Below are 25,659 nucleotides of genomic sequence, written 5' to 3'. Positions count from 1 at the left end.
AGCTCCCAAACCCACAACCTCTGCCAACAAGGACAGTGGTTGTGGGTTTGGGAGCACTACCTGTAGCTTCCCACCAAATCACACAGCATCCTGACCCAAAAATATATTGTTGTTTCTTTATTGTCACGGGGTCTAAATCCTGAACATCCCCACCAGAAGAACTGCAGCAGGTGAAGAAGGTGGCTCAGCACCACCTCTTCGAGGGCAATTAGGGATGAGCAATAAATTCTGGCCTTGCCGATGATGCGCACACCATGAAAAATGAATAAATTAATTTTTGTTCCAGAAAAGCTGTTTTCAAAAGAAAACCAAGTTTTAAAAAGTCTCACCACAACCAGTAGGATCCTGACCAACAATGTAACACAGCCCTTGCAAAGCTAGTTTTAATAGGTTGTTTTTCACACTGCTACCAATGGGCATCAGATGCAATACAACAGCAGCAGAAGCATTATGAGGTGCCTTTAGTGACCTTGTCCCACTTTCATGGCTAACTCGTTGGATGGGCAGGAGTCTATTTTTACAGGTTGCTCACACAAGTGGCCTGGGCAGTGATTGCCTGCAAAGGACTCAACCTTATTCTCAACCAATCACACACAGTCAGTCCCGTCCCCTCTCTGGCACACACTCTTTGTTTGGGGCCACCTGATGATAATTAAGACTGAGCACTTGGGCCAGCTTTATCTATTTCCTGCTCAGTAACCCAGAACTGCTCAGCACCTGTCTGTTCACCCACCTCTATGCAGCACATTCAGCAGAGCGTTGGAATGTCACCTGGAACTCTTTACTCTAATAGTCACGTGTAACTCAGAGCAATGCAGGGTTGCGTGGGAGGGAGTAATCTCACAATGACCCTTTAAAGTTTATTTTGAAAGAAGATTAGAAAGCCTGTGCTGGCTTTTCACTTTAAGTCATCTATCCCTTTCGATCCTTATTGTTTTGATGCACAAAATCACGTGGGTTATGAATTCATCGTGCTTTCATTTCATTTCAGTACTTTCTTGCCCTCAGTAATACCTTTGATATTGCCTATGCACTGTACGCAACTAGTCCCGAGTGCTGCTTTTCTCCCCATTCGACAGTCGGGGCGGTGGGCATGACTTCCTGCTCATGTTACTGCTAACTAGGTGCAGTAAACTGGGGCATGAAGTCATGGTGGTTTGCATCACTCGGTGTGCCAGGCTTGTTAGAGCTTAAGGTGTTTAGCCCCTTTCTAAGGGCTCTTGGTAAATGTCTTAACAGCACTTCAGCATTAGATTTTCTCATCCAAATATATCTCAGCCCACGAATGTTATAATTGGGCTTTGTTTTAATTCAATATTGGGTTTATTTGGTCATGTTGAAATATCTGCATTTTTCACATGAATTCACGTGAAAAAATGCTGTTTGGCTGTATTGCAATTGTGTTAACACGTTTGTGAGACGATGTATCTAAATTCTTAACATTTAAATCCTGTTTTAAGCAGCAGTCCCGCAAGAACCTCAAGCGTGTTCAGAGCTGTTGAGCCTGTTTGTTGTCTTCAGTGAATTTTGCATGGGAGGGGGTGGTGCTGTTTGCAATGGCGCATTCTTGTGTTGCTTATGAAGATTCACATGGTAACGGTTGATGTGCATTGTTGGATTTATCTGAATGCAACAGCCGTGTGAGTTTAACGTGAAAGCCTAGGGCAGTAGTGGGGCGCTAAATCCGAGTAGATTGCACCCTCTGTTTGGGAAGTAGAGAGCGGGTTGTTTCGTTACTTTTGTACCTTTGGATATTTAAATTGGTGTCGGATTTCCCTTGGCTGTGGTCTGTGCAGGTATCTCTGTCAGCAACTACTCGTCCTTTTTCATTGTTTACTTTCTTAATGAGCTGGGCGGAACCGCTCACCGGCTGATTGACAGCTACAAGCTGCTGTTGCGGGCGCCCAGCGTGACCTCCTCAGCCAGCAGCGCTTCATCTCCCAAACCCACCTTCTACACAGCAGCGGCCGGCCAATTCGGCAGCCGCCTTTTCCACAAACCGACAGGAACAACGCATTGCTAAAACACAAATATTTAAACAGTCTCGATTAAAGCTCAACCGTAACAATATTTTTGAAAAAGAAAATCAGGAAATCTGCATCATTAATTGGTCTATTGAACTGGTTGTCATTTGGGTGAATTGACCAAAATCTGTGTCACAGTGTGTTAATAAATACCCGACTCAGCGTGCAGCTTCTGTTGTCCTTAAATAGATGCGTACTAAATCCACCTGGAGTTGAACAAAATACGTAAAAGACTGATAGGCTTTTTTCAAATTGTTTTTAGGGAACGTGTTTAAATCCAAATTCTGATTTTCTTTGCCGTGCAGATTCTGGGCTTTTTGTGTTTCGTTTTATGTGTTAAATCTACTATAAACGTTTGGCAATCTAGTTTGTACTTGATAGGCGGAGGATGGTAAATCTGCAGCATATCATTGATAACGTTTGACCCCGCCGGATGATTAATTTCTTTCGTAAAGTGGCTGTAATGTACAGAAGGCAAATTGAAAACCGGTCCTAATGCGCCCTGCTCAAGAATGTAGCTCTGGTCGGATATTACGCAGTCCGTGCAAGGGTCTGTAATGGGCAGAGAATTTGGTTACCTCGAAAGGTTTGTATATTTGGAATGTAATTTGGTATTTTAGGGTCAAAATATCACCACCGCACACATCAATAATGCTGTTTAACCCACACATTAATAAACCCCAATCTGCTGACAGATAACAGCCGGGAAGTCCTCTCAGAGGACACAGAGCTAAAACAGCGCGTGGCTTGCTTGCACTCTAGCTACCGAGCCCGAATAGCATTGAAAGTTTCGCTTCCTCCGACCTCGTCCTTCTAACCTGTAACAAGAATACATTATGTCATCAGCATAACGTGATTGAAACATAACTTTGTTAATGAAAGCTCGCTCTTTTCTCTAAATTGAACTCGTGAAAAATCGATTAAATCAACGTGGAAAGTTCGAATGTAAGAAAGTGCCGGGTTGGAAATGTGTGGTAGAGGAGTGTCAATGAACCCTTGCATTTAGCGTTCCGATTCAACCATCACATAAATACCATGCGTTTTACAATTGCGAGTTTGGGTATTAGAGTTTAAGCAAAATTCAAAAAGAACGTTGTCTCAGCAAGCAAAGAGAATGAATATATTTTATTACCTCTTTGCAGATTGGCAAAAAACGGAAGCACAGAAGCGGCGCGAACAGCTTTTGCTGGATGAACTAGTTATTCTGGTTAACAAACGGGATGCACTTGTCCGAGATTTGGACGCGCAGGAGAAACAGTGAGTATTCCACTGGCGAAGAAAACTCCGGGACGTCCAAACGGGCTTCAAACTTTTCTCACAGTTTAAATGTGCAGACGGACTGCGTAACGGTATACCAGGTTATTTCAGGTATTATCGTTTCTGAAAATTGAAATAAAGTTTGTTTTGTTTTTAGAAAAAGTAACAAACAGAAGTCAAATGTAACGACCCCTCCTGCCCCAGCTGATTACTTTGCCAGCTTGCTGATTGTATAATTTGTTTCTGTTCCCAGGGCAGAAGAAGAAGATGAACATTTGGAACGAACTCTCGAACAAAACAAAGGCAAAATCGTCAAGAAAGAAGATAAATGTGTACTTCAGTGAGACTACACAAAACGTGGACCTATCTCACGTAGAACTCTTATCGTCATACTTTAATAAAGCATTGCGATGGCATTTGAATGATACAATGTCAAATGTATGGTCGTAAATTCTGTACTGTTTTATGTTGACAGCATTTAATCGTCTTAAAGCCGTACGTCCGTGTATTTGGCTGCATTCATTGCTTTTATGAAATTGTATTTTGTAAAAAAAACTGAGTGTAATTGTTTTATTTGTATCAGTGTCATTTGATCTTTATCCGATATAGTTGGGAAATATCTGTACCAAAGGAAAAATTGTTACAAATGTAGCAGGATTGTTAACTTTTTCCTTTAGTGCGGAGATTTAGTTTTAACGCTGCTTCACATAGTTTGCGGCTGATTTGCTTTCGAATAGATTTTTTAAAATCAGTTTTGGAATACTATAGCCCAGAAAGGAAGATCTGGGAGGGTTAACAATAACCATCCTCCAGGTGGAGTGGGTTTTAAACCGCAATTATGTCATGCAGAATTGGGCCGAAGCAAGTTCAGAATCCACAGGTTTCCCAGTGGAAGTTGGACAGATTTGTCGCTAGCTTCTTTGTACTTCCAAAATACTTTGGATTGTAACTTTTCGGCTGCTTCACGTTTTAAAATTCTAGAACAAATATGTAAACGTCTAAATGTTGATGCTTGCTAGTTGCTGCATTTCAAAAAATGAAAGGTTTTCATTGGGAAGTTGAACGTTTCATTTGAGCTATAGAGTCGATGGAGATCTCAATTATATAAATATATAAATAGCAAGATTATACAGAACGGCCACGTTGTAAATGATGTTCTCTAAAGCTAGTTTTAGTTGGAACTCTTAAAAGGGCTGATAAACGAGCACCAATTAGTGAAATTGACCCTCTCATGTTTTAGGGGCGTGTATTTATTACCCTGAACAACGCACTATATAATTGCTTGAGTTCCAGCTTTTTGCTGAAATAGAGGCCGGTGTTATTTGTACTGAAAGGAAAACAATTCTCTTGGATCCCAAAATTGCCTTCAGTGCAAATTTCTGCGCAAGTCTGAGGTCCGATGCTGTCTGTGGGAAGAAATATTTCTGTTTATTTATTCCAGGGTCATTATGAATCCTCAATAAAAAGTGAACATTTAAGTGTTTCATAACGGAAAAGATTAATCTTTATACCAACAACTGTCCATAACCCTCTGTATAGTGTGCGTTTGAGATTTTTAGGTGAGCATTGTCGCTGAATATAAGGTGGGGTGGAGGTGTGGTTGTTCTGTGGAGCAGAGATAACTGACTTGGAGCACGATATACTTTAAATGGGACCTATCTAATGCGTTACTGACGTTGACGTTGTCCTTCATTCTAGTCCAACCAATGAACTTAAGTTTGACAATTGTATATCAGCAATTACATTTTGGTCCGTAAAGGTCAAGGTTTCGATTTAATTATAAACAAATACAATCATTCTGAAATATCGGCAGATTTACACGAGAGATAAAGCTGAATACCCGCTGCTTCCTGCTGGTAATCTCTCGTGGTAAATAACGCTCTTCCTTCCCCAGTTTCCTGTTAACTCGTTCATGAGCATTCAACTCTCAGCAGTGAGAATATTTAATAACGTTTGATCAAAAATTGGAGGGGTAAGAAATCATTGGTCCAAATCTAAAATGCACTTTTGGTCGAAGGTAAAGAAAGATAAAAAGCGCGGCTCTACTTTCCTTGCAGCACCGGAAAAATAACACTCTGGAATCAGTTGCCTTTCGTCCGGTTTTTCACTCGGCCCGATGAGATGTCTATCACTCAGCCAGTATACAGGTAAACCAATTCAACTGCAACCACTAAGGGTTTATATTATGCTTTTCAGACCCTGGATGTTAAGTGCAATCGATCTTGATTGAATAGATTTCAATTAATGTGTTAACATTTTAAATTGCACCATAACATTATTCTTTATCTTTATATCAATCATTATTTATTTGAAATAAGGCTAATAAAATGGTATAAAATATTTTGCACATCTTGTTGGTAATGGCTGATTTCCGAACAAACGATTCCTGATGAGGGTAGATAATAGCTCGGTTACCTATTTCCATTCACACTTGCTATGGATATGGACCAGGAAATTGAACAAAAGCGCGAACCACGACCTCACCGCGGCATTAAAGCCTGAAGTTTAAATGAAGTTTTTTTTGCTGCAACAAAAACCATAAGCTGGCCCTTTTGTTAAGATCCATTCTGTAGATAACTTAGACCACGTTACCCCCTCATCGGACTGCTGTGAAGAATTTATCTTTCAGTCCAGCTGAAGGTTACAACTTTGTATTTGTTTATTTTAAAACCTTGGGTGCGTTTTCTTTCCTGAATTATACTGTAATCTTCCCTCACGTCCCCTCCGCATTACGTGCCCGGATCCACTGTGAATTGAAACTTTGATACCATTCACATGTGAACCTGGCGCTTATTGCACCAGCATTTATATCGGCAAACGTCTCCCATGTATAAAATTATTTGAAGTTCCGCAATTCAATTGGCAACGTGTTAAGCCTCGAAACGTAAATGTTTCAGGATCTTTTATGTTGAACACGTAATCTGTGTAATACACCGACCATTTTATAATCCTTGGATATGCTATTCTAAAGTTTAATATGTAATATACTGTATACCTCCTCGGGCTCACGTTCATCGTATAGTTTTAATTTAGGTTAATGCAGGCCATTCATTCCTATGAGGGAGATTAAAAAAAACAATTTTCTAGGGACCATCTGTTTACACACAGAGAGCCTTTGCAATAGCTTGATTAGGAGCTAGACTAATGACACCAGCAAGCAGGCTCATCACAACTGCCTTCTCTGTGATTAAATAGAGAAAATAAGTTTTGACGGCTATTGTCCACTCCAGTCTTCCTAATACTTTCACATTAATTTGCTGCTATGTTCTCAGTTAGTGCTGGCAAGTTTTCGAGAACAGCTCTCGGGCTTCAGTGCAGCTCGTGCACTATTTAGCAGCAATTTTGTATTTCGATCCAAGTAAAAGCGTGCTGGCGGTTACAAAATGCAAACGACATCTATTCACGAACACTGTCTGAACCCTTTGTATTTACCAGTGCAGGTTTGTACTCTTGCCGAAAACTAAAACTCCACATATTAGCACCGGATTAAACTCGGTCTCCTCTCAGTCTCCATTTTTTTTTACTACCGTTTATATTCCGAACCAGAACAGCCATTAAACCGTGTTAGTCTGCAAAAGTGCACAATGTTTCAAAACTGCGTGGGGTCATCAGAAAATCGGTGCCAACTCAGTAATTACCTCCGTCACGTAATAATCGGATAGGCGCTATTTATTTATACTTAAGGGCTTCCAGTTCTATAGTTAGGTATTATAAATAATGTTATATTGGGGAAAATTTCCCAAATCAATGTATCGTTAGAAGAAGGTTTTTTTTTAAATTGCAGTTAATGGTAGGTACATTCTCAGCTCTTACCTGTTAGCTCTGGGTATGCCCAGTTACAAGTGGACTGTACAAACACTCTCAAAACGGCTAAAAGAACGTTCAGACTCGCAGTTTGAAAACTTTTCTGTGCTTCACCTGCTGAATTAGTTGCTGATGAAGGGGTTTAGTCGCGATCGAGATTGGGAAAGTCTCCAGTGAATTATTACATCTGGGCTCTTTGAAGTGCTTAAATGTAGCTCTAGGTGTTGATCACTGGGATTCCAATCCCCCTTTCACGGAGCCAGTTACATAGTCCTTGATATGATTTCCTTTCCTGTGTAAAGCAAATTAAACCAAGTGTGGCCGTTACAATCTGCTGGAGAATTTATCCCGTAACCAGCTCGCATTGCCGCCCGAGTGCCATATTTTATTTATTTTAGTCTGTGTGAGGATCAGCGGTGTTCAGAATCCTGCGGCAATCTTCTGACTTTAACCTTTGAAGGAACGAAGGACAAAACTTTTCTCACTCCCCCTGCCCCAATCCAAGCCTTTCGTCTCGGCTTTAAGAAAATTCGACTGCAATTTCGGATTAGACAAATACTCTTATTACAAAGGTTAGTGCCACTTGATACCTTGATACTTAACGCAGGCTTGATCGGCTCATCTTAAACAGAGTCTTCACCGAATAAAAACAGCCAGTAAATCCTTGGTATTGCTATGGGGGTACGCTCGACCAAATTAGCATTATGTTTTATTAGCTCATTGCAATGTAAAAACTTTGGACATTTACAAAAAATATATCTTAAAATATTATCCAAATAGCAAAGCTGAGCAGTCGTATTCCCGATTGTTTCCATATAGTGGTAATGTCACGAATTTGAAAAAAATAGATAATTAGCACAACAGTTTCCGCCAATATCACAGGAAAATATAACCTTGTTATCAATAACGATAACAATAGACTCATAATCATGTATGAACAATAGCAACACAGCCCAAAACTGTGCAGTCTATATGCATGATAAATTAACAATGGCCATGTGATCTTATATTTTTCCAAAGGCATTAGCATTTTTTAAACGTTCAACGATGTTAATGTTAATCCCGAACAATTTCTAATTATTTCGAATGATTGGTTGCATCTTTCTTGCTCATGGTAACGAAATCTTATTATCATGGAAATTGTCCGCTTCAATGTAAAATTATCTTCCTTGAAGTTTTCACTTTTCAAATACAGCAGGGGAAAAAAACCAAGCCGAAAAAAACTTCTTGAAAAGCGCATTTATTGGTGAGTTGGGGTTGAATTGACCGCCAACCTTTTGTTGTAAAAGATGCTCGTGTCGATGACTTTAGTGAGCTATAGGGAAAGTCTTGTAAACCTCCCTTTGATGAGATGTTCCATATAGTAAAAAAATGTAATTTCGTCGTCTGGCGGCCGGTTTCTTTGAACATTAGCTCGCTTTCAGCTCCCGCTTCAATTAGAATGAGTTGATTTTGTGGGAACAACAAAAGAATGAGCAAAGCCTTATTAAGGTCTTCAGAGGAATCCACCGAACCTTTCAAAAACAGTTAAGGAAACACTGTGCCCTCCATGATATTCTGTTACCGTATTTTATTTGTTCACTAAAGAAAAGTGACGCTTGGAAAGTGGTTTCTTTGATACCCAGCCACCGACGGTACTTGTCCAAATCATTTATTTTCCGCGATGGCGTATTTTTTCTTTTGAGATTTCGATTAAAGGCAGTCCCATTAAACTTTACACTGACTATTCCGAAATGTAATTCTAAGTGGGGATTAGGCCGTCATCAATATTCATGAGAACGTGCAATTTCAAACAAAACCAAAAAAAAACTCAACACATATTTCTGTCCGTAATTATTTTGCAAGTACGACTCGAACTTCGCGACAAGGGAATCAAAACATGTTTAATACCGGGTGCTTTTAAAGATTGTAAAGAGTTGTACCTTTAAAAAGAACAGATAATTATTTGTGTATAACATTCGTTTAAACTTAAGCATGTTTATAATTCAGTCTTAAGAAATATTTAATGCACACAAGAAGAGCTTCCATAATGCAGATATCTCAACAGACATTCATGTATTGACTTTTTGCCATGTCTTACAATATAAATTTCATAACGAAAAGTACATATTTTGCGATTTAAATTGATTTATTTAAACAGATTATTTTCCCGCTCAGTCCAATATCTCTATGTTTACATTAATTCAAAAAAATTTCGCTGGATGAATAGAACTGCTGGCTGGGTAGAAGGCAGATATGAACTAACAAAGCATTCCCTCCATGTACTCTAAACTTTTCAGTTACATATCACAGCGCTCGTTTCACTGCCAGGATTTCTAGCAACAATAAACAGCCGCTGCATTTAACAACCGATCGGCAATATCCTTAATAATTCAGTCAGGAGCATGGAAATTGGGATTTGGGAGACTTTTCCTGCTAGGAAGGGGTGTGTTGACCAATTTCAAGTAACCCTTTTACCAAGCTCCAGAAATAATGTATTACGCCTCCGGGAAAGTAGTACGTCGGCGTCACCAGGCGACGCGCTGCCATTCATGGGCAGAGCGGCAAGTGATTGGTCAGGTGCCGCGCCACGTCAGGTGGTTCCGCCAGGCTTGCGCTCACATAGAGAAGGCTGGGCCGGGGCGCGGTGATCAATCTCCATTTACAGCGCCAGCGAACAGCCAGGTGCAAACACTCAGCCTCTGTAACTTACTTTCGCTCTTAACTCATTTCACCCGCGTCACGCTTGATTCCATCAAGCGGGTCCAAGTTTCTGACTTTCCTGCTGACTTTAATCTTGGAGGGGCGCTTTCCCCTGGCCCGTCCTCTCCAGCTTAACCTTGTGTCATGTTTTGTTGCAGACCAGCCAAGTGGCCCCGTCTTCACTTAGTGATTTTACCCGTGTCCCACCGTGCAAAAGCAGGCCACGCAGGTGAGTGAGAGACCGGCTGTCCTCGCTGAGAGCGATTCATTGGCACCAAATAAGTTAAAACTGAGAGTCGAGGAGGTTTATCAGAGTTTGCCTTAGTTAAAATTAAATGCACGCTGTTGTGGATTATTTCTCAAATACAATAGTTTCCGTGTAGTTGGGGTTTAACTATTAGGGTTTTGTATTATGCTGCTTAATGCGATACAACTCAGTCAGCTGTGTCCAAAGTATGTAAATCTTATAACTTCATTTTTTTTCCTCTCGGAAATTTTACAATTGCAGTATCCGAGGGTCGAATAAAAGCCTTGAATCCACTTATTGGCTAATTGGAGAGGCGTGTTTTCGGTTTTTGTTAATTTATTTTGCTGATAAGGTTTCCCTTCAAATTGACTCCCCCGAGGTCTAATCTAAATTGTAATTGACTTAATTTGCACACAGCTATCGCCTTTTAAATGAGAGCACGGTTTTATCTGGGTCCCGTGGAGGTGAAAATTTGGTTTAGGACCATGTTTGCGAATAGCTGTAATTTTAGCTGCCGGTTAATTTTCTCTGCAAGTACTCTGATTTTATCGTTACAGGTTTTGAGTGTATTCGATTAAAATGCCCACACTGAATATTCAGATTGATCTAATTGTTTCTTTAATTGGAAACCCTTTTGGGGGTGGTGAGAGGGAAACGAATTTTGTTTGCAGACGTTATGTTCTATTGTATATGTTTAGGATGTGAGTAACACTATTTAAAAACAGAGTCAACGCGGTTCAGTATTTAGTTCATTTGTTGCAAAAAGAGTCAGTTTAATCAGTGAAATCGAAATCAACAATTCCATCACTGCTTGAAGCAGTATTTTTATTTATTTTTGATTTTATTTTCCCTAAGGGTGTTGTAATTGACTTTGTATACAGTGATCGCCTTTAAATGAGCTGAGATGTGTATCCAGTTCTCTCGAGAAAAGCTGACTAGAATGTATTTATAGAAACTTCATGACAAACTTATCAATTGCAACTTTTGTCAAATTTATGTTTCTCTAGTTTAATTAGTCACTTTAATTTCCCTTCTCCACGTATAATTAGAAACGTCAGTTATGTCTTTACTAAAATGACTTTCCTTTTTAATTAAGTTTTAAGAATATCAGGTACTGAAGTATTAGGCAAATCCATCGAACAAGTGTCTATAATTAAGGAACGTGCGCCCGTAGGATTATCTCATTAGTTCATCAGGACACATTCACAATAATGAATTCTTAATCACATGAACGATTCCTTTAATCACTAGACATAACGACAAATGATTTTGTGGAGAAGATTCGGGTCCAAGAAGTTATGCTAGTGGAGCAAGTTGGCGGCTGCACTGTTGGGCTTGCTGCCTTTCATAGACTGTAGCTTTCCCTAAACATTAAGTCAATTGAGCTGATTTTTTTAAAAATAATTTTTGAGGCGCAAGGAACTTTGACCAGCCAAACAGAATTTGGTAGCTTTCAACAATCGCACTATTTTGGATTTAAAACGTACTGTAGCAATTTCCATTACCTGCCTCAGTAGACGTGAGTGTGGGCATTGTGTCGGAGCAACTTAATGAAATCTCGTTAACCGCAAATTCCATGTCGCCTTTTGCGGAAAATGAAAGCCCCTGTTGCTGTCCCGCCATTTTGGATTGAATAATCTTTTGGTCACTTTTACTCTCCCAAAGTAGCCGGTAATAAATAAATAACCCACCTCCTGTTTGCTATAATCTGAGGCCCGACCAATTAAAAAAATTAGCAGCTTCAGTTCCAAAGTGTTTTAAGTTGAGGAACGTGCAAAGATAATTTCAAAAGTAATTTCCGGGTAGATCACAATACAGCGGGTTGTTTGCTTTGAATCAGCAATGATATTTCGATATAATTCGTGATTTCCAGCAAAAACACTATTTCAAACCATTAAATTGCCATGTTATATCCGCCTGTACTTGGGACCATTCATAATTTCGAAACGAATGCAACATGTGTGTTAACTCTCCCGATTCCGTCCTGTGAGGAGAACCGGCCCCGAGAAAAGGAAGCTTTTTTTTTAAAAAGGTCACTTTTTTTTATTTTCTCTCCAGCGAACGGTAAAGCTGGTCAGGATCAGGTTTGGGAAGCATCTCCACTACAGCAAACTAAATTAAGTTTTGAAGATTTGGAGACCAAACGGCACAGTTTTTAGCATGATGTCATACCTCAAACAGCCTCCCTACGGCATGAACGGGCTCAGTTTAAGCGCACCAGGAATGGATTTGCTGCACACGTCCGTCGGATACCCAGGTAGGGGCAGCGGGCCGTTCCAAAATGTGAAAATGTTCATGTCAAGAATTGTGTTAACGAAGCAGAACATCTCATCGGATGTTGTAAATTGTGCTGGGATTAATTATATTTTGGGGATTGAATCGCACCCTTAATATGCAGGCGTTTTGCTGGGTTTAAATTGGATAATCCTTGCCCATATATGGGGAATGGCGACTTGTTGGGGAAGCCAGTGCCATTTTGAATTGGTCTGGAAGGTTAGACTTGCCATTTATTCTCACCACTTGTAGCGACACCGAGGAAGCAGAGACGGGAACGCACCACCTTCACTCGCTCGCAGCTGGACGTGTTGGAGTCGCTCTTTGCTAAAACTCGATACCCCGACATCTTCATGAGAGAAGAAGTGGCATTAAAAATTAACCTGCCTGAATCAAGAGTCCAGGTAAGGGTTGGGACACTTGCGCTACATTTCTTGCAGCGCCGATGTGAGGCAGCGAATGTGTAATGTTGGTGAGTTTCCCAGTCGTGATTCTAGTAGTTTCTCAGTCGGGAAAATGCAAAATAGGCAGTCAGTAATCGCCACGGCGTCACTTTTAAACGATCTCACCGTTTTGCAGAGACTTGAAGTTTCCATAAACTAGTTTAAATATGCAAATGTTTTGCTGTTCCTCTAAACTGTGAAGCCCTGAGCGGCCCCTAGCGGAACCGCCGCGGGTTAAACCGGCTCAAAAGATTAAACTGGTCGCTATGCCAGGGTTTCGCTTTGGTTTTATTGGACAATGTTTCTGGCATTTGGTGATTTTTTTTTCATAGTAACACTCGTCAGTATTGGAAATTGAGAAATGAAGGTCGTGTTTCAAATTGCAATAATATCTAGTACAGATTAACTTTGAACCTCAACTGATGTAAACTACCTTGTGATTGGATTTCATTTGAAACGGTTGCTTGTTAAGCACTTGGACCTTTTGTGGTTGGAAACGCTTTTAAAACTACTAAATCCCATCGCTGTCATGTAACGTGTTTGCACAACAAAGCTTCCTGCAGGTGTATCTGATAGTTGCATTATTTTAAGTCCCCACCGACTATTAATTTAAACTTCCGGGTTTTCATGGCGGCAGAATTTCCAAAGTCACTCGATGCCCCTCTCCGAATAATGTCGCTTCTGAAAGCGTCGTTAACCAGATTGCACATCCGCAGTTGTAAATGAAGTTTGACTGTACAATTAAAACCAAATCACTGCAGAATGAGTTTGTGGGGGTAGGGGCTTTTGATCGCAAAGTTATCGGTATCAGCATCGATCGCAGAACAGGAGACTCGGAATTCTGCACTTTAAAACTAGTGTAGATATTATCCACAAGTGTTGTATGGTAACTATAAACTCTTCGGCTGAAATAACCCATTCTTTCGTGAACTTAAATTCCCCGCGAAGATGTAGCTGTTTGGGGGAAATGTGATGCTAAGTATTGGTACTCCCTGCGTGTCTGTCACAATAGACAATATAAAGGGATCGCGACATTTCTGAATAGCGATTGGATTGCATTCCCTTGCACAATCTTTTAAGGAGATTAAAACCCATATGTTCCCTTCACTTTGATTCAAGTTAACAATCCTGGTAAACCAACCCAAGAAAGTCTGGGGAGGGAACCCTGGTTTCCCTTACTCCACTCCACGGGCCACTCCGAAGAGTTTCACTGCTGCTTGATCCAACCCCAGTCAAAACCGAAGCAATGTGCTTTGGAGAACGGCCCAGGCCGTTGGCAGTGGGTAGACGAACCATTTGTGGGGGCGGGAAGGATGGACGGGAGCTTCACCCCAATCTTAAATTTAGCCCCGATAGGAATAACGTGTTTTCTGGCCGGTGTGACTGCAGGTGTGGTTTAAAAATCGCCGAGCCAAGTGCCGCCAGCAGCAGCAGAACGGGGGCAGCGCCAAAGCCCGGCCGGCCAAGAAGAAGTCGTCGCCGACCCGGGAGAGCAGCGGCTCGGAGAGCAGCGGCCAGTTCACCCCGCCCGCCGTGTCCAGCTCCTCCGGCAGCGGACCCAGCAACTCCAGCAGCGGACCAACCTCCGTGCTCAACCCGCCCGCCTCCATCTGGAGCCCGGCCTCCATCTCCCCCGGGGCTGCAGTGGGGGAACCCCTGGCCGCCAGCGCCTCCTGCATGCAACGCTGCTCCTCCTCGTCGACCTCCAGCGCCTACCCGGTGGCGTACGGTCAAAGCGGCGGCTACACCCAGGGCTACCCGCCTTCTTCCTCCTACTTCGGCGGCGTGGATTGCAGCTCGTACCTGGCGCCCATGCATTCGCATCACCCTCACCACCCCCACCACCAGCTGTCGGCCCACGGCACCGCCCTCAGCCCCATGAGCACCTCGTCCATGTCCGGGCATCACATCGGTCAGAGCGCGGCTCACCATCACCACCACCACCACCACCCTCACCAGGGCTACGCGGGCGCCGGACTGGCCTTCAACTCGCCCGATTGCTTGGATTACAAAGACCAGACGCCGTCCTGGAAACTCAACTTCAACACAACGGACTGTTTGGATTACAAAGACCAGACCGCCTCCTGGAAATTTCAAGTCTTATGAAATTGGGGTCGACATTAATGCACCAGATCTGAGTGTTTTTATCTGCAAAACAATTTAAAAAAAACTTGTTGCTTTCTCCTGTTGCGATGGAAGCAGGTGTCTGAAACTGTTTTGCTAAGACTGATTTTAGTTCCATTCAGACCATCTTTTAATTGACAATCAACGTCGTGTCTATTTTTAATTGGATATTGAGTGCTGATGTATGTGTTTCGACTTTATAAAGCATCAAGTAAAGAAAACAACCTCATTGTCATACTCCAGGGCACAAACTTGCAGCATTACTGTACAACCCAAGCCTGCTCACAAATTTCCAATAAAGTGTATTCAACTAAATGTCCGGCGGCTTGCTGTACTTAAATCTAGTGATTTCGTTCTATTAACGCTGATCTCGTCGGTATCTGTATTGAGCAGCTGTCCTGTGTATATTTAAAAAAACATTGGGCAGTTGCAGTGACCTTTTAGCTAAGTGAATTCGTTAAAATTTAACAAGACTCGAAATAAAACGAATTCTACCTGGGTTACTTTGCGTTTTTTGCCACGTGTGATAAGAGTATGGTGAATGTTGTTGTCATACCATCCCGAGGGCTTGGATCTAATCCACTTTTCGATAAACGAAAGTATATTGTGTAGCTAGTGTTGTAGTGGAAATACCAATTCGGATAGGGGATAGCACTTGCACATTTGTGTAAATTATGTTCGCGCTGATTTTTTTTGCTAAATGAGGTTATTTTGCGAATTCGATCTTTCCTATCAAATGCAGTGTTCAAAGTATTTAAGGCACCGCCGTTATATACATTATATATATAATTAAATTCAATTGAGGAGAACCCCGTGTCTGCGTGCTTGCTGTTTTTATCTTCAAATGGTTAATTTCATGGGAAAATTCAAATTTTATATCGTTTTTAAACCGTTTTGGAATATAACCAACGCGCCTTGTTTTTGTCGCGCACAGATTTCCTCTCTTTCTTCTCTTCTCTCTCCTTCCCCCCCCCCCATGTCTCGCAATTTTAAAAGTTGTCCAAGTAACATTAAATAGGCAAATCTATTTTTTTAAAAAAAACAATAAAACATCGCTTTAACGACGCTTCAAGTAAAGATCCGTCGATTGGCTTTAGGCGAAACACCACACAGATTAACTTGGAGGCTCTATAGTTTTCGAAGCTTCGGCACCTGATGTGTTAGCTATTGGATCCATTTGGATTTCAGACCCTATTTCACAACCGCTTTATGAAGGAACTGTTGTAATGTGATCTGAATAAAACAACGAAAATTGATTAACCACGTTAAAAGAAACTGTGGGTAGATAATTAAGTGTTCAAATGCACATCCCTTCTCTCCAGTTTTGCAGCGATTGCAGCGTATAGGTCTTTGAACCAATTGAGTTTACCTCGAGGCAACGCGTTAGAAACGATTTGCGGAGATACTTCGGATTTCGCGAGTGAAGTTTAAAACATTAGTTCCTTTTATAATTTAAGTGACGATGAGAGGTAACGCGGAGGACGGACGTTTACATACGGCCAAGGTAGCTTTTCGGTAAGGGGAAGAATGTCCAGAAGTTGGTTGTGAAGTTATCTGCTTTTAAAGGCTTTTCTTTCACGGATTGTTGGTGAGTCACGTGGGGGATAGTTAGTATCAAAGGAAGGTTTCGTTTTAGTGGGGGAACGGGAGGATTAAATCGGATCGGTAAGCGATTTTAAATTTGCTCTTGTAATCCAATTTAATTTGGGTTGTCAGAAAGTTTATTACAGTAAGACCATAACTTAAACAACAAAACATCGATATCTAATGCTCGGATGAAGCATTTGCTTGCCTAAAGTGTGTTCTCTGGGTTTATGGTCACATTGGCTTGACTTTAAAAGTGTGCTTCGCGTTTGTGTTTGATCATGTCAGTATTCAGAATCTGCTTTTCTGTTGCTGTTTGGATTAAAATAAACTACAGCCAAATGAGTATTGATTTAAATGGCTTTTGGTGCACAGGAATACAGTGCCGAAATTACACACAACATCTAGGGTACCAATTTACTTAGGCTATACCCGTGTAATTTTGAAAATGTATAAATCCTCTTAGGTGATTGGTATATAGTTTAGATCTCCTTTTATAGTAATTGAATCAATGTTTAGAGGGCTAAATCTTGTCCATTATTTGAAGAACTCCAGTGTACTTATGACAAACAATAGCACTGACTGTTCAAAGTGTGATTTTAATACTTCATTTGATATTGCCAGCAACTGCCATGTAATAGATTTCAAGAGTAAAGATTTTCAAGTTTCTTGTTCCCCCCCCCCCCCTCCCCTCCAGCATTTCAGTACATCACACAGTCAGTATCTGTCAAAGAAACTTCTTAATCTGCCAACTGAAGCCGAGTAACCACAAAGAGGGGGTCACGTTGACTGCATGAACTTTGAGCAGAGCAATTGTTTGGACATTAAAAATGATTTGTTTCCAAGAATGCTTGTAAACCTGATGTAAAATTTCTTGCATCATATATCAAACTGTTGGCAATAATCAAAAGATTTTAGTGTTCATTTTCAGTATTGCGTTACTGAATTTGAAGTACGTGCAATAATTTAAGCAGATTTCTCTGCTTAAAACTTTTCCCTATGTTTTATGCAATATTCTAATTGGTCTTAATGCAGGAGGGGAAGTGGTTTATTTCTCCATTGTGTTAAATAATGTTCCCTTTGCAATCTTGAAATAACAGTTAAACTGGTCACTTTCAGTTTCTATTTTAGGGTTAATTTAGACGTCTGACAAAATAAAACTGGTTTACTTTATTCAGCAGCTTCATTACATTCTTGCATTAGCCAAGAGTATATTAGGACATGGTTTAATTTTCAAGGTTTAAAAATGCATTTTCTCTGGGTTTGTAACATATTCAGTCCAGTACATGTCCAACTTTAATGCATGAATGATTATTTGTCAGAATAGTTGCCAGTTTTGTCTAATGAATAAGTTCCATAATCCTCCATGTACAAAACTTGGATCAAAATACTCAAGACATTCCTGGGCTGCAGGAGTGAAACTTGGAAACCGTTGTAATGTTTGTGCATGGAATCTTGTGTTGAACAAAATGTAGTTTCACAGCTAACATTTTGATTTCTTATGAAATGCAGAAGTTATCCTTTTGAAAAGTAACAGAACAAATTACACTTCGAGGGTTTTAGTTCTCTGTCACTTGGTCACTAGCTGTTATTATCCGCAGGCAAAACAGTTTGGTGTCTCAAATGCAGTTTGGTATTTTTCTAAGCGATTGAATACTTAAACCCACGCAAGATCCTTCGTGCCGGTGGATGGAGTCAGTTGTCAGTTTTGTTTCCAATATTTTAAAACTACCGTGTATCTGACCACAAGAAGTAACTTGTTTTGACGTACTTTTCGTTGTATAGTTATCACTTCGACTGCATAGTTGGAACAAAGATGTTCTTTTTAACCAGTGCAAGTGCTTCAATTACAAACTCATTCGATAAGATATAATGCAAGTGGTTCTAATTCAGACTGAAGCAATCTAGAAGCATGATAAACAACAGCCTACTTAGCTAATTTTTTTAACCATATAATTTCTGCTTTGAGCTCACTTTGAGCTATCCCAAAAAAAGGATAATGGGATAATTAAGTTCTTAATGATCAGACACTGGCAGTATCAATGGCTGACATACTTAATAGTTAATGTGAAATTGTCATAATTAAAAACTGCATTTTGGAAATATGGTTACTGTTCATCCAACACAGGGTATCTGGAGGGAGAGGGAAAATGTGGAATTTTGGCATACAGGAAAGTGAATGGTGTCTTTGCATGTGTTTACTCCGTGGTCGTGGCATAAATGTGCTGTGCTCTTGCTCCATTCTTTCCTCTTCAGGGAATTTCATGTTGCAGCTAGACCATGAGATAATTGCCCAGAGGAAGGAAAGAAAAAAACTCAGCTCTCCTACCACACCTAATTCATGAAGCATAGCAAAGAAAAAAAGGCAATTTTGCCTAACTCATTGCTCTGGAGGTATAACACCCAATCCTAGAAACTGCTCCTAAGCTGAATAGTATGCCTGCTTCTAGATCTTTCTACAATTGGTAGTAGAATGTGATTTTTTTTTAAGAAATGAAATGCCCTACACCAATTCATCTTTCATCATTTTGCCTAAATAATGTGGTAAATTTCTGCTGTGGACTTATATTTTTTTGACTCCATTTTTACATCATAGTAATGTAATAATGTACGTTATTGACGCATTGTCCTATTTAAAGTACAAATATTATTTTAGGTGGGAGATGTTCGCAATATATTAATGTAAACGCCTTGTTGCCCATTGCATGCTTCCGATAGGTGTTACTACTATAAACAAACACCAAGTAAGTTGATCTCCCAGAAGAACATTCCTTTGTGTTTCGTTGAAGACTTTTTAAATTGTCAGTGCATGAGTTCCTGCTGTTCTCTGAACTTTAATTGGCTGCTAGCCACAGTGCAAAACAAATGAAATAGTCATTGGCTAAGAATTAACATTCATCAGTTGGAACCTGAATGTTGCATTTAGCAGGCAACCTACATATTTTGTGGTAAATTTATGTGGAAAGAAAATAACACTGCTATGCAAAGAATCAATTCTAATTTAGCAACAATGTAAGTGTAGGTGGCAAATAAAGCATAAGTAACTTATTTAGATTCTGAAATCGATGATAAAAACAATTTGTCTTTTGGCATATAATTATTCTCACATTCTCTATGCTCCAATACAGCTCTTGTCGTTTTCTATATTAAAGTTATATATTTTTGCTAATCTACCTTACTCTAATGGCCATAGAGAGGTGTGAAGTATTGCCCTGCAGAAGGTGGTTGCTAATGATTTTTAATTAACTTTTGAATTTAACTTATTTATGTTTGAAAGAGAAGAAATATTAGTTGAGTGACATCAATTAGCAACAATGTAAAATATCAAGCTTAAAAATATTTGGTGTTTGAATGTTGCTTGACATTTTAAATTGCTTAGTAATTACCCCTCCCCCAATGCCCATTCATCTCCCCCCCCCCCCCCGCCCTGTCTACATTCCTGCCAATCAAATGAAAACATACTTGTGAGGAGCAAGTCTTTTTATTCACAATTATATCACAAAACATTTATGCATATTTTCCTGTTTGCTACTGTGATGTGGATATGCTGGTGTCCAATCTCTTAGTGTAACAGCCCCAGTTCAAGGGCATTCATGTGTCAAGCACCATGGTGCACCCATGGTCACATGAAGTTCAGACCAGGTAAGGATGGATTTCTTTCCCTGAAGGACATCAGTGAGCCCAATGGCTTTTTACAACAATCCAGTAGTTTCGTTATTACAGTTTCTGAGACTAGCATTTTTAATTCCATATTTGTTGAATTATGACTTTAAATTGCCCAGCTGACAGAGTGAAAATTCAGCTGATGTATCTGAAGCAACTGTGCCGAACTCTGGCTATTGGTTCACCATAGTTGGACTGAAATAAAAACATGTTGGTAAGGCAGCATTTCTGGTTCTAGAAAGAGTTAACGCTTCATCTCTAACTTGTCATCAGTATTAGAACCTTTTCAAGGTAAAGAGGTTTACTGACTCATTTGCTGCTCAGAATTAACCTCTAGATTTTCAGTGAATTAATCTGCACTGAATATTTACCAAGTTTTTAGATACAAACACTGTTGGGCAAGAATTTTCAAGAATAATGAAATGTCAAACATGCTGATGTTCTACCTGTCACCTCTCAGCTTCTTACATCCCCCACTTCCCCACCCACCAACCTTCCCCCCCCCCCTCTCTTGGACTTGCTGATCACCTGCCAGCTTGTGCTCTTCCCCCTCCCCCTATTTTTTTTTATTCTGATTTCTGCCCTCTTCCTTTCCAGTCCTGATGAAGGGTCTCAGCCTGAAACATTGACTGTTTATTTGCCTCCATAGATACTGCCTAACCTGCTGAGTTCCTCCAGCCTTTTGTGTGTGATGCTAATGTGTTTGTTGAACTACAGTCTCAGACCACCCCCTGGTTTAAAACCTGTGCAGGGGATAGACTTTTGTCAACATTAGTACTCATGGATGAAGGGAAATCTCTGGCACATTAATCAATTGTATACTTCTTAAAAAGCTCTTAAAACCTGACTTGCTATTTTTGGCCTTTGGCTCACCCACCTCCTTGGCTTGGTGTGAATGAGGCAACTATTTAATTAAACACTGTCAAGCCCCAATGTAATTTCAGACCAATCCACAAAACCTATCAGATTTTGAAAAGTTATAGTTAAATCCTTCACTGAAAACTCAATCACTCAATAACTGCGAAGGGAAGCAAATCAGCGTCACAGGTGAGGGGGGGGGGGGGTGGTTCTTCACATTTTGGCATCATTGGTTTCTCCCTTTTGATTTTGTTTGCAGCCTCCAAGCTTGAACATCGATGGAAGTTGTTGGGGCTAGGGCTGAGGATGTCAGAGGTGGAAGCAAGTCATTTTTGCTGCAAAAACTGAGGTCCAGATTTTGAAAGGGAGTTTATAGCGGGGTGTGTGGGAAGGCAAATGCAGTGGCTTTGGTCCTCTCTCAGTGAAATTGCGCACAATCCAACACTAAATATTGGATAATCAAACTGATAGCAGAAGGTACAAAATATAGAGTTGGAGTCAGAAACACACATGTGGAAACTGAGCCCATATCACTGAGGAGCAAATATCCCATGGCAAGATACGGTTTCTGGTCTGGCTTTGGAGGTACCAAAGCAACAACCTGAAACTTGGCAATCATTTTTTTGGTCTTAACTTGCAATCACCAAATGCTTAGAAAACTAATGTTGAGCTTCATTTTGCAACAATACAAATGCCATGAATCCAAAAATCTAAATGCTTTAATTAGATTGCTTGGTAGTTCAGTGTTATTACTTTGTACAGGGATCTGAGGAGGGTTTCCGCCCTGGTTTTGTGACTGACTGCAATAGAACAGTTGGCTTTCCTGCTTGCTCTGTCAAGCCATAATTTTCACAAGGTTTTTTTTGTATTCTTCAATCTTTTTAACAAAATGTTCCAACTGACTTTGGTGTAGGCAGCAAGGAAACGTGGCAACTTATTGAAAATTGGATCCTTTATCAAAGAGAATTCTCTAATTTTGAAAATTCAATTTACCCTTGTTTTGCTTTGGCCATGTCTTATCTGCTTAATCTCTTCACACCTGTAGTATCCAGCTGTACATGTATGCTGTCACTTCTCTGTCAGTTTTTAGTAGCAAGTTGAAAGAATGTGTCATCTTGCGTATGTTAATTCTTCAGGTGTGTATAACAAGTTGACCAAACTTAAATATTTATACTTTTGGTTGACAATCATTGTGATTTCTTTTTTTATATATGACACAAAGGCTTTTAATTGGCCCCAGTGCTACATTTCCCTTCTCTAATTGGGCACATTTGTGCACAGTGACATTCATTGGATGAGATGCACAGGATTACTGCTTTCTAGCCACTATTTCCGGAGCAACTAAGCAATGAATTGACTTTCATTTGCAGTGACCTTGATTAGCATTTTTTGCGATCATAAAGTATGCTGCAGTTTGATATTACTGGAGAGCACATTTCTCAACATTTGCTGTGATTTTTCTTGACTAGGAATAAATGCAGGATATTTTTCTTGTAGTCTTTGCAAGATGCACCAATACAGGATACTGGAAAGTTCCTTTCCATTCGGTCAAGAAATCTGTGCCTTTGCGGTTAGAGTCCATTAGTTACAATCTTCACTTTATTGCAGGAGCCTTCCGTGCTGCTGCTCTGTGACATGTTATATAATGAAATTGAGTCAGCTTGTGTGTAGCTTACTGTAAGTATGTTTACTAAATATAAGATTGTTGTCCTTGTTCTGTGGAGCACATATCTGAATCTGGTACTATGTCAGCTGTGGCTTAGTCCTTAAACTAAGGCCCTTTCCACTTTCATGTAGGCATGAGGTTGTAGCACTATTCTCATATGCTTTGGAGTGTTCTGGCCATTATTTATCTTTCACTTACCACTACAAAAATATTATCTTTTGACACTTCAGCAAATGTATCGGCATGTTGTGAGTAAACAGGCTGCCATAATTCTTGATTTAACCGGTAGTGAAGCACCTGACTCCTGGGACACTTAGATTTCCAATTCTATATGCAACTTACAATGGGTAGAAGAGCTATAGTCTCACCACATTATGATCCAATGTTTCCTTGTGCAAGTAATTTATTGTGGTCTTTTGTACTGGTTCAGTCAGATTACGTGGATCAAGAAACCTGATTATCTATCTATTTGATTTGAAAGCCAACCTACTTAATCGGTTCTTCAATGCTTAAGCCATGCCTAGTGAGGTTTTGTGCTTTAATTCTGTTTTGAAATTTACTTCTAAGGGCAAGATACAACTACTGACCATTTGATGCCTCCTTCTTAAGGCAAATTACCAATAGTTTGTAACAAATGTTGGTATTCTGGCTCAAGTTTCTGTTGCCCTGAAGCAGGCCAATGGTCACTTCACAACCACATTCCACAAGTCCTCCGGTTGTCTAGAGTAAATGAAATTATGACACTGTTTTGTACTTCCCTCTCATTATATATTATCCCATCAAGGGACTGTGGATACCACTAAGCTTTCAATTTAGCTGAGAATAGTCTAAGCTTCTACCTCAATGATAGCTCACTCTTCACTTTGTTAATAGATCCTGTATCTACACTTGTCATTGACAAATACTGACTGCATGCATAAAGATCTGCACTTTTAACAGTGATTGCAATTTGCACATATAGACAGATTCTTTTTCCCAAAAGGCTTATTTATATATTTTTTTCCCTTCTGATTAAAGGGTGTTGGGTCCATGTTACTTGTTTGATTTAATGGCACTATTTCCACCTGCACTTTGTACCATTTTCTCTCCACAAAGCCTATTAACTAACTGAGATCTTAACTGATCTACAAATATTTTGTTGTATTCCAAATCGGAGTTTGAATAAGCTAACTACATAACTGATGTTATCTTTCTTTATCATGTCATTGATCAAAGTATCACACAATACCGAATGAGTCTGAGACTTAATTTCCTCAAGCTACACTTTTGGGAGGTCTGAAACATCATGCTCAGATCTGTTGCTTTGGAATTCAACCCCTTCCTGGCTGTCTTAGACGCAGCAAAACTGTTTGAATTTCTAACGTAGCTTCTGTGATTTTAAAAAAAACCTTGATCACTTTTCATAGAGTCTGACTGAATGTGCTGCTGCTGAACTCTCCATTTCTTTGTCACTCTGACTCCAGTTGCTGACTCCACTCTAGTTGCTGGTCTTCTAGAGTGGCTGTAAATTTAATCCTACAACAACTTTGGCTTCTGCATCCTATCCAAAACTTGTGCTCCTTAATTTTCTTATCTCCCTATTCCTTGGATTTCTAATTCTTAACTTTTAAATTCTTCCAGATTTAAATGCTTCGATTAACTTGCCTGCTTCTTGATCCTCTGTGACTTGAGGAAAGATTTACTTCTGACTTAGTCACAATGCTTTTCTTAAAGAGCAAATGAATTTTTTTTAACAATGCAGGTGCCGAAAATCGGAAATAAAAACAGAAAATATTGGAAACACTGAGCAGGTCAGGCAGCATATGTAGAAAGAGAAACAAAGTCTTTCAACCTATTTACTATACTGATGCTTGTTTCCTTTTGAAAGATCTGATGTATCTGACTCAACCACTTGTTTCTAAGGTTTAGCTACTCTTAACATTTCTATTTTTAATTTATTAACCATGGCCCTTAGTTTTTGAATTCCTCAAATGGAAACATTCTTTCCACATCGTGCTCAACACATACACAGAGGTGACCTGATGGAGGCTTCAGCATTATGTTTTAAGGGGGACAAAACCCAACTCGTACAACATTTCTTGCCAGCAGTAATCCTCTGCTCTCATACCATCCTCTTGTAAATGTTTTTGTCCTTTCTTAACTGCTCCCGTAATGATCTTTTTGTACCATTATACAACTTTAGTCCTTTTTCTCCATGCATTCTTGGTAATGCTCTTGCCCCGAATTATTTTCCACTTAGAGATACTGAGATTCCCATTTTCTGAATAAACTAAGTTCATTCAGTTGTCACTTTCAAAAGAAACTTCTTTTAAAAAACACTCTTGTTTAAAGGTTCTGAAAATTGTTCCATACCATCCCTACAACAGTTTTGTATCTTCCTCCTCACTTTAGTGCAATTCCACCTAGTTATGAATTTTTGCATATATTTTGCACAAAATTCCTTCAAAGAGAACATGTCTTATTACTTAGCTCTGTGCTTTCCTCCTATATTCTGTTTCCAGTCTCATTGCTGCTAAGTGGTCCATTTGTTTGCAAATGTGACGAGAGGTGGGCTTTCCTCATTAATAACCTCTGACATATTCTGTTCAGGTTCATAGCTGGCAGTGTGTAGTCAGCTAGCAAACTAAAAGTTGAGAATCCAGGGTAAAATGTAGTGGTGGTTAAGTAATTGGAAAATTCCATAAAAGGTGTGGATAGTGAAGGCTTTCAAATTGAGGAATGTGAAACTAATACTTGCATCTCTGAGCACGTTGCCTTAATTTTTGTAATAAGTTTCAATTGAAAGAGGTGAGATTGGATAACAATGGAAGGATAGGCTGAGGGTGCAATTTTTGCAGAAGGGGGTAATTACAGGTAACTGTAAAAGACAGTGAACCTGTTAAAACTGTGGCAGATATGGGGGTGGGGGGCTGACATTGTGGCAATGTCTAAAGGATCAAAGGGAATGCCGGATATCAAGCCAATCAAATTAGTATCAGATGTTGGGGTGGGGAGAATTGGTGAGGTGGAGGGGGGAAGCTGTGCTGGAGCCTT

The 25,659-nt window shown here is 40.0% G+C and overlaps 2 protein-coding genes across 8 annotated transcripts in view; both read left to right on the top strand.

Annotated features, from left to right (window-relative positions):
- The window catches only part of ehbp1 (EH domain binding protein 1), a 315,890-nt gene extending 310,262 nt beyond the window's left edge, over positions 1-5,628 (top strand). For all 7 annotated transcript variants that reach the window (XM_052011163.1, XM_052011159.1, XM_052011160.1 and 4 more), the window contains 2 exons: positions 3,167-3,281; positions 3,535-5,628. In XM_052011163.1, coding sequence (XP_051867123.1) covers positions 3,167-3,281; positions 3,535-3,625 — 206 coding nt within the window. In that variant the 3' untranslated portion in view covers positions 3,626-5,628. The remainder of the gene's footprint in view (positions 1-3,166; positions 3,282-3,534) is intronic.
- Positions 5,629-9,703: 4,075 nt separating this feature from the next.
- otx1 (orthodenticle homeobox 1) lies at positions 9,704-15,762 on the top strand. Its single transcript, XM_052011165.1, has 5 exons — positions 9,704-9,749; positions 9,926-9,996; positions 12,073-12,271; positions 12,541-12,692; positions 14,121-15,762. The coding sequence occupies exons 3-5, from the start codon at positions 12,175-12,177 to the stop codon at positions 14,835-14,837; spliced, it is 966 nt and encodes a 321-aa protein (XP_051867125.1). The 5' UTR covers positions 9,704-9,749; positions 9,926-9,996; positions 12,073-12,174; the 3' UTR covers positions 14,838-15,762.
- Positions 15,763-25,659: the final 9,897 nt, after the last annotated feature.

Source organism: Pristis pectinata, chromosome 3 (genome assembly GCF_009764475.1).
Source record: "Pristis pectinata isolate sPriPec2 chromosome 3, sPriPec2.1.pri, whole genome shotgun sequence".
NCBI lineage: Eukaryota > Metazoa > Chordata > Chondrichthyes > Rhinopristiformes > Pristidae > Pristis > Pristis pectinata.
Note: the sequence above shows the minus strand (reverse complement) of the source record. Positions and strands in the feature narration are given on the sequence as shown.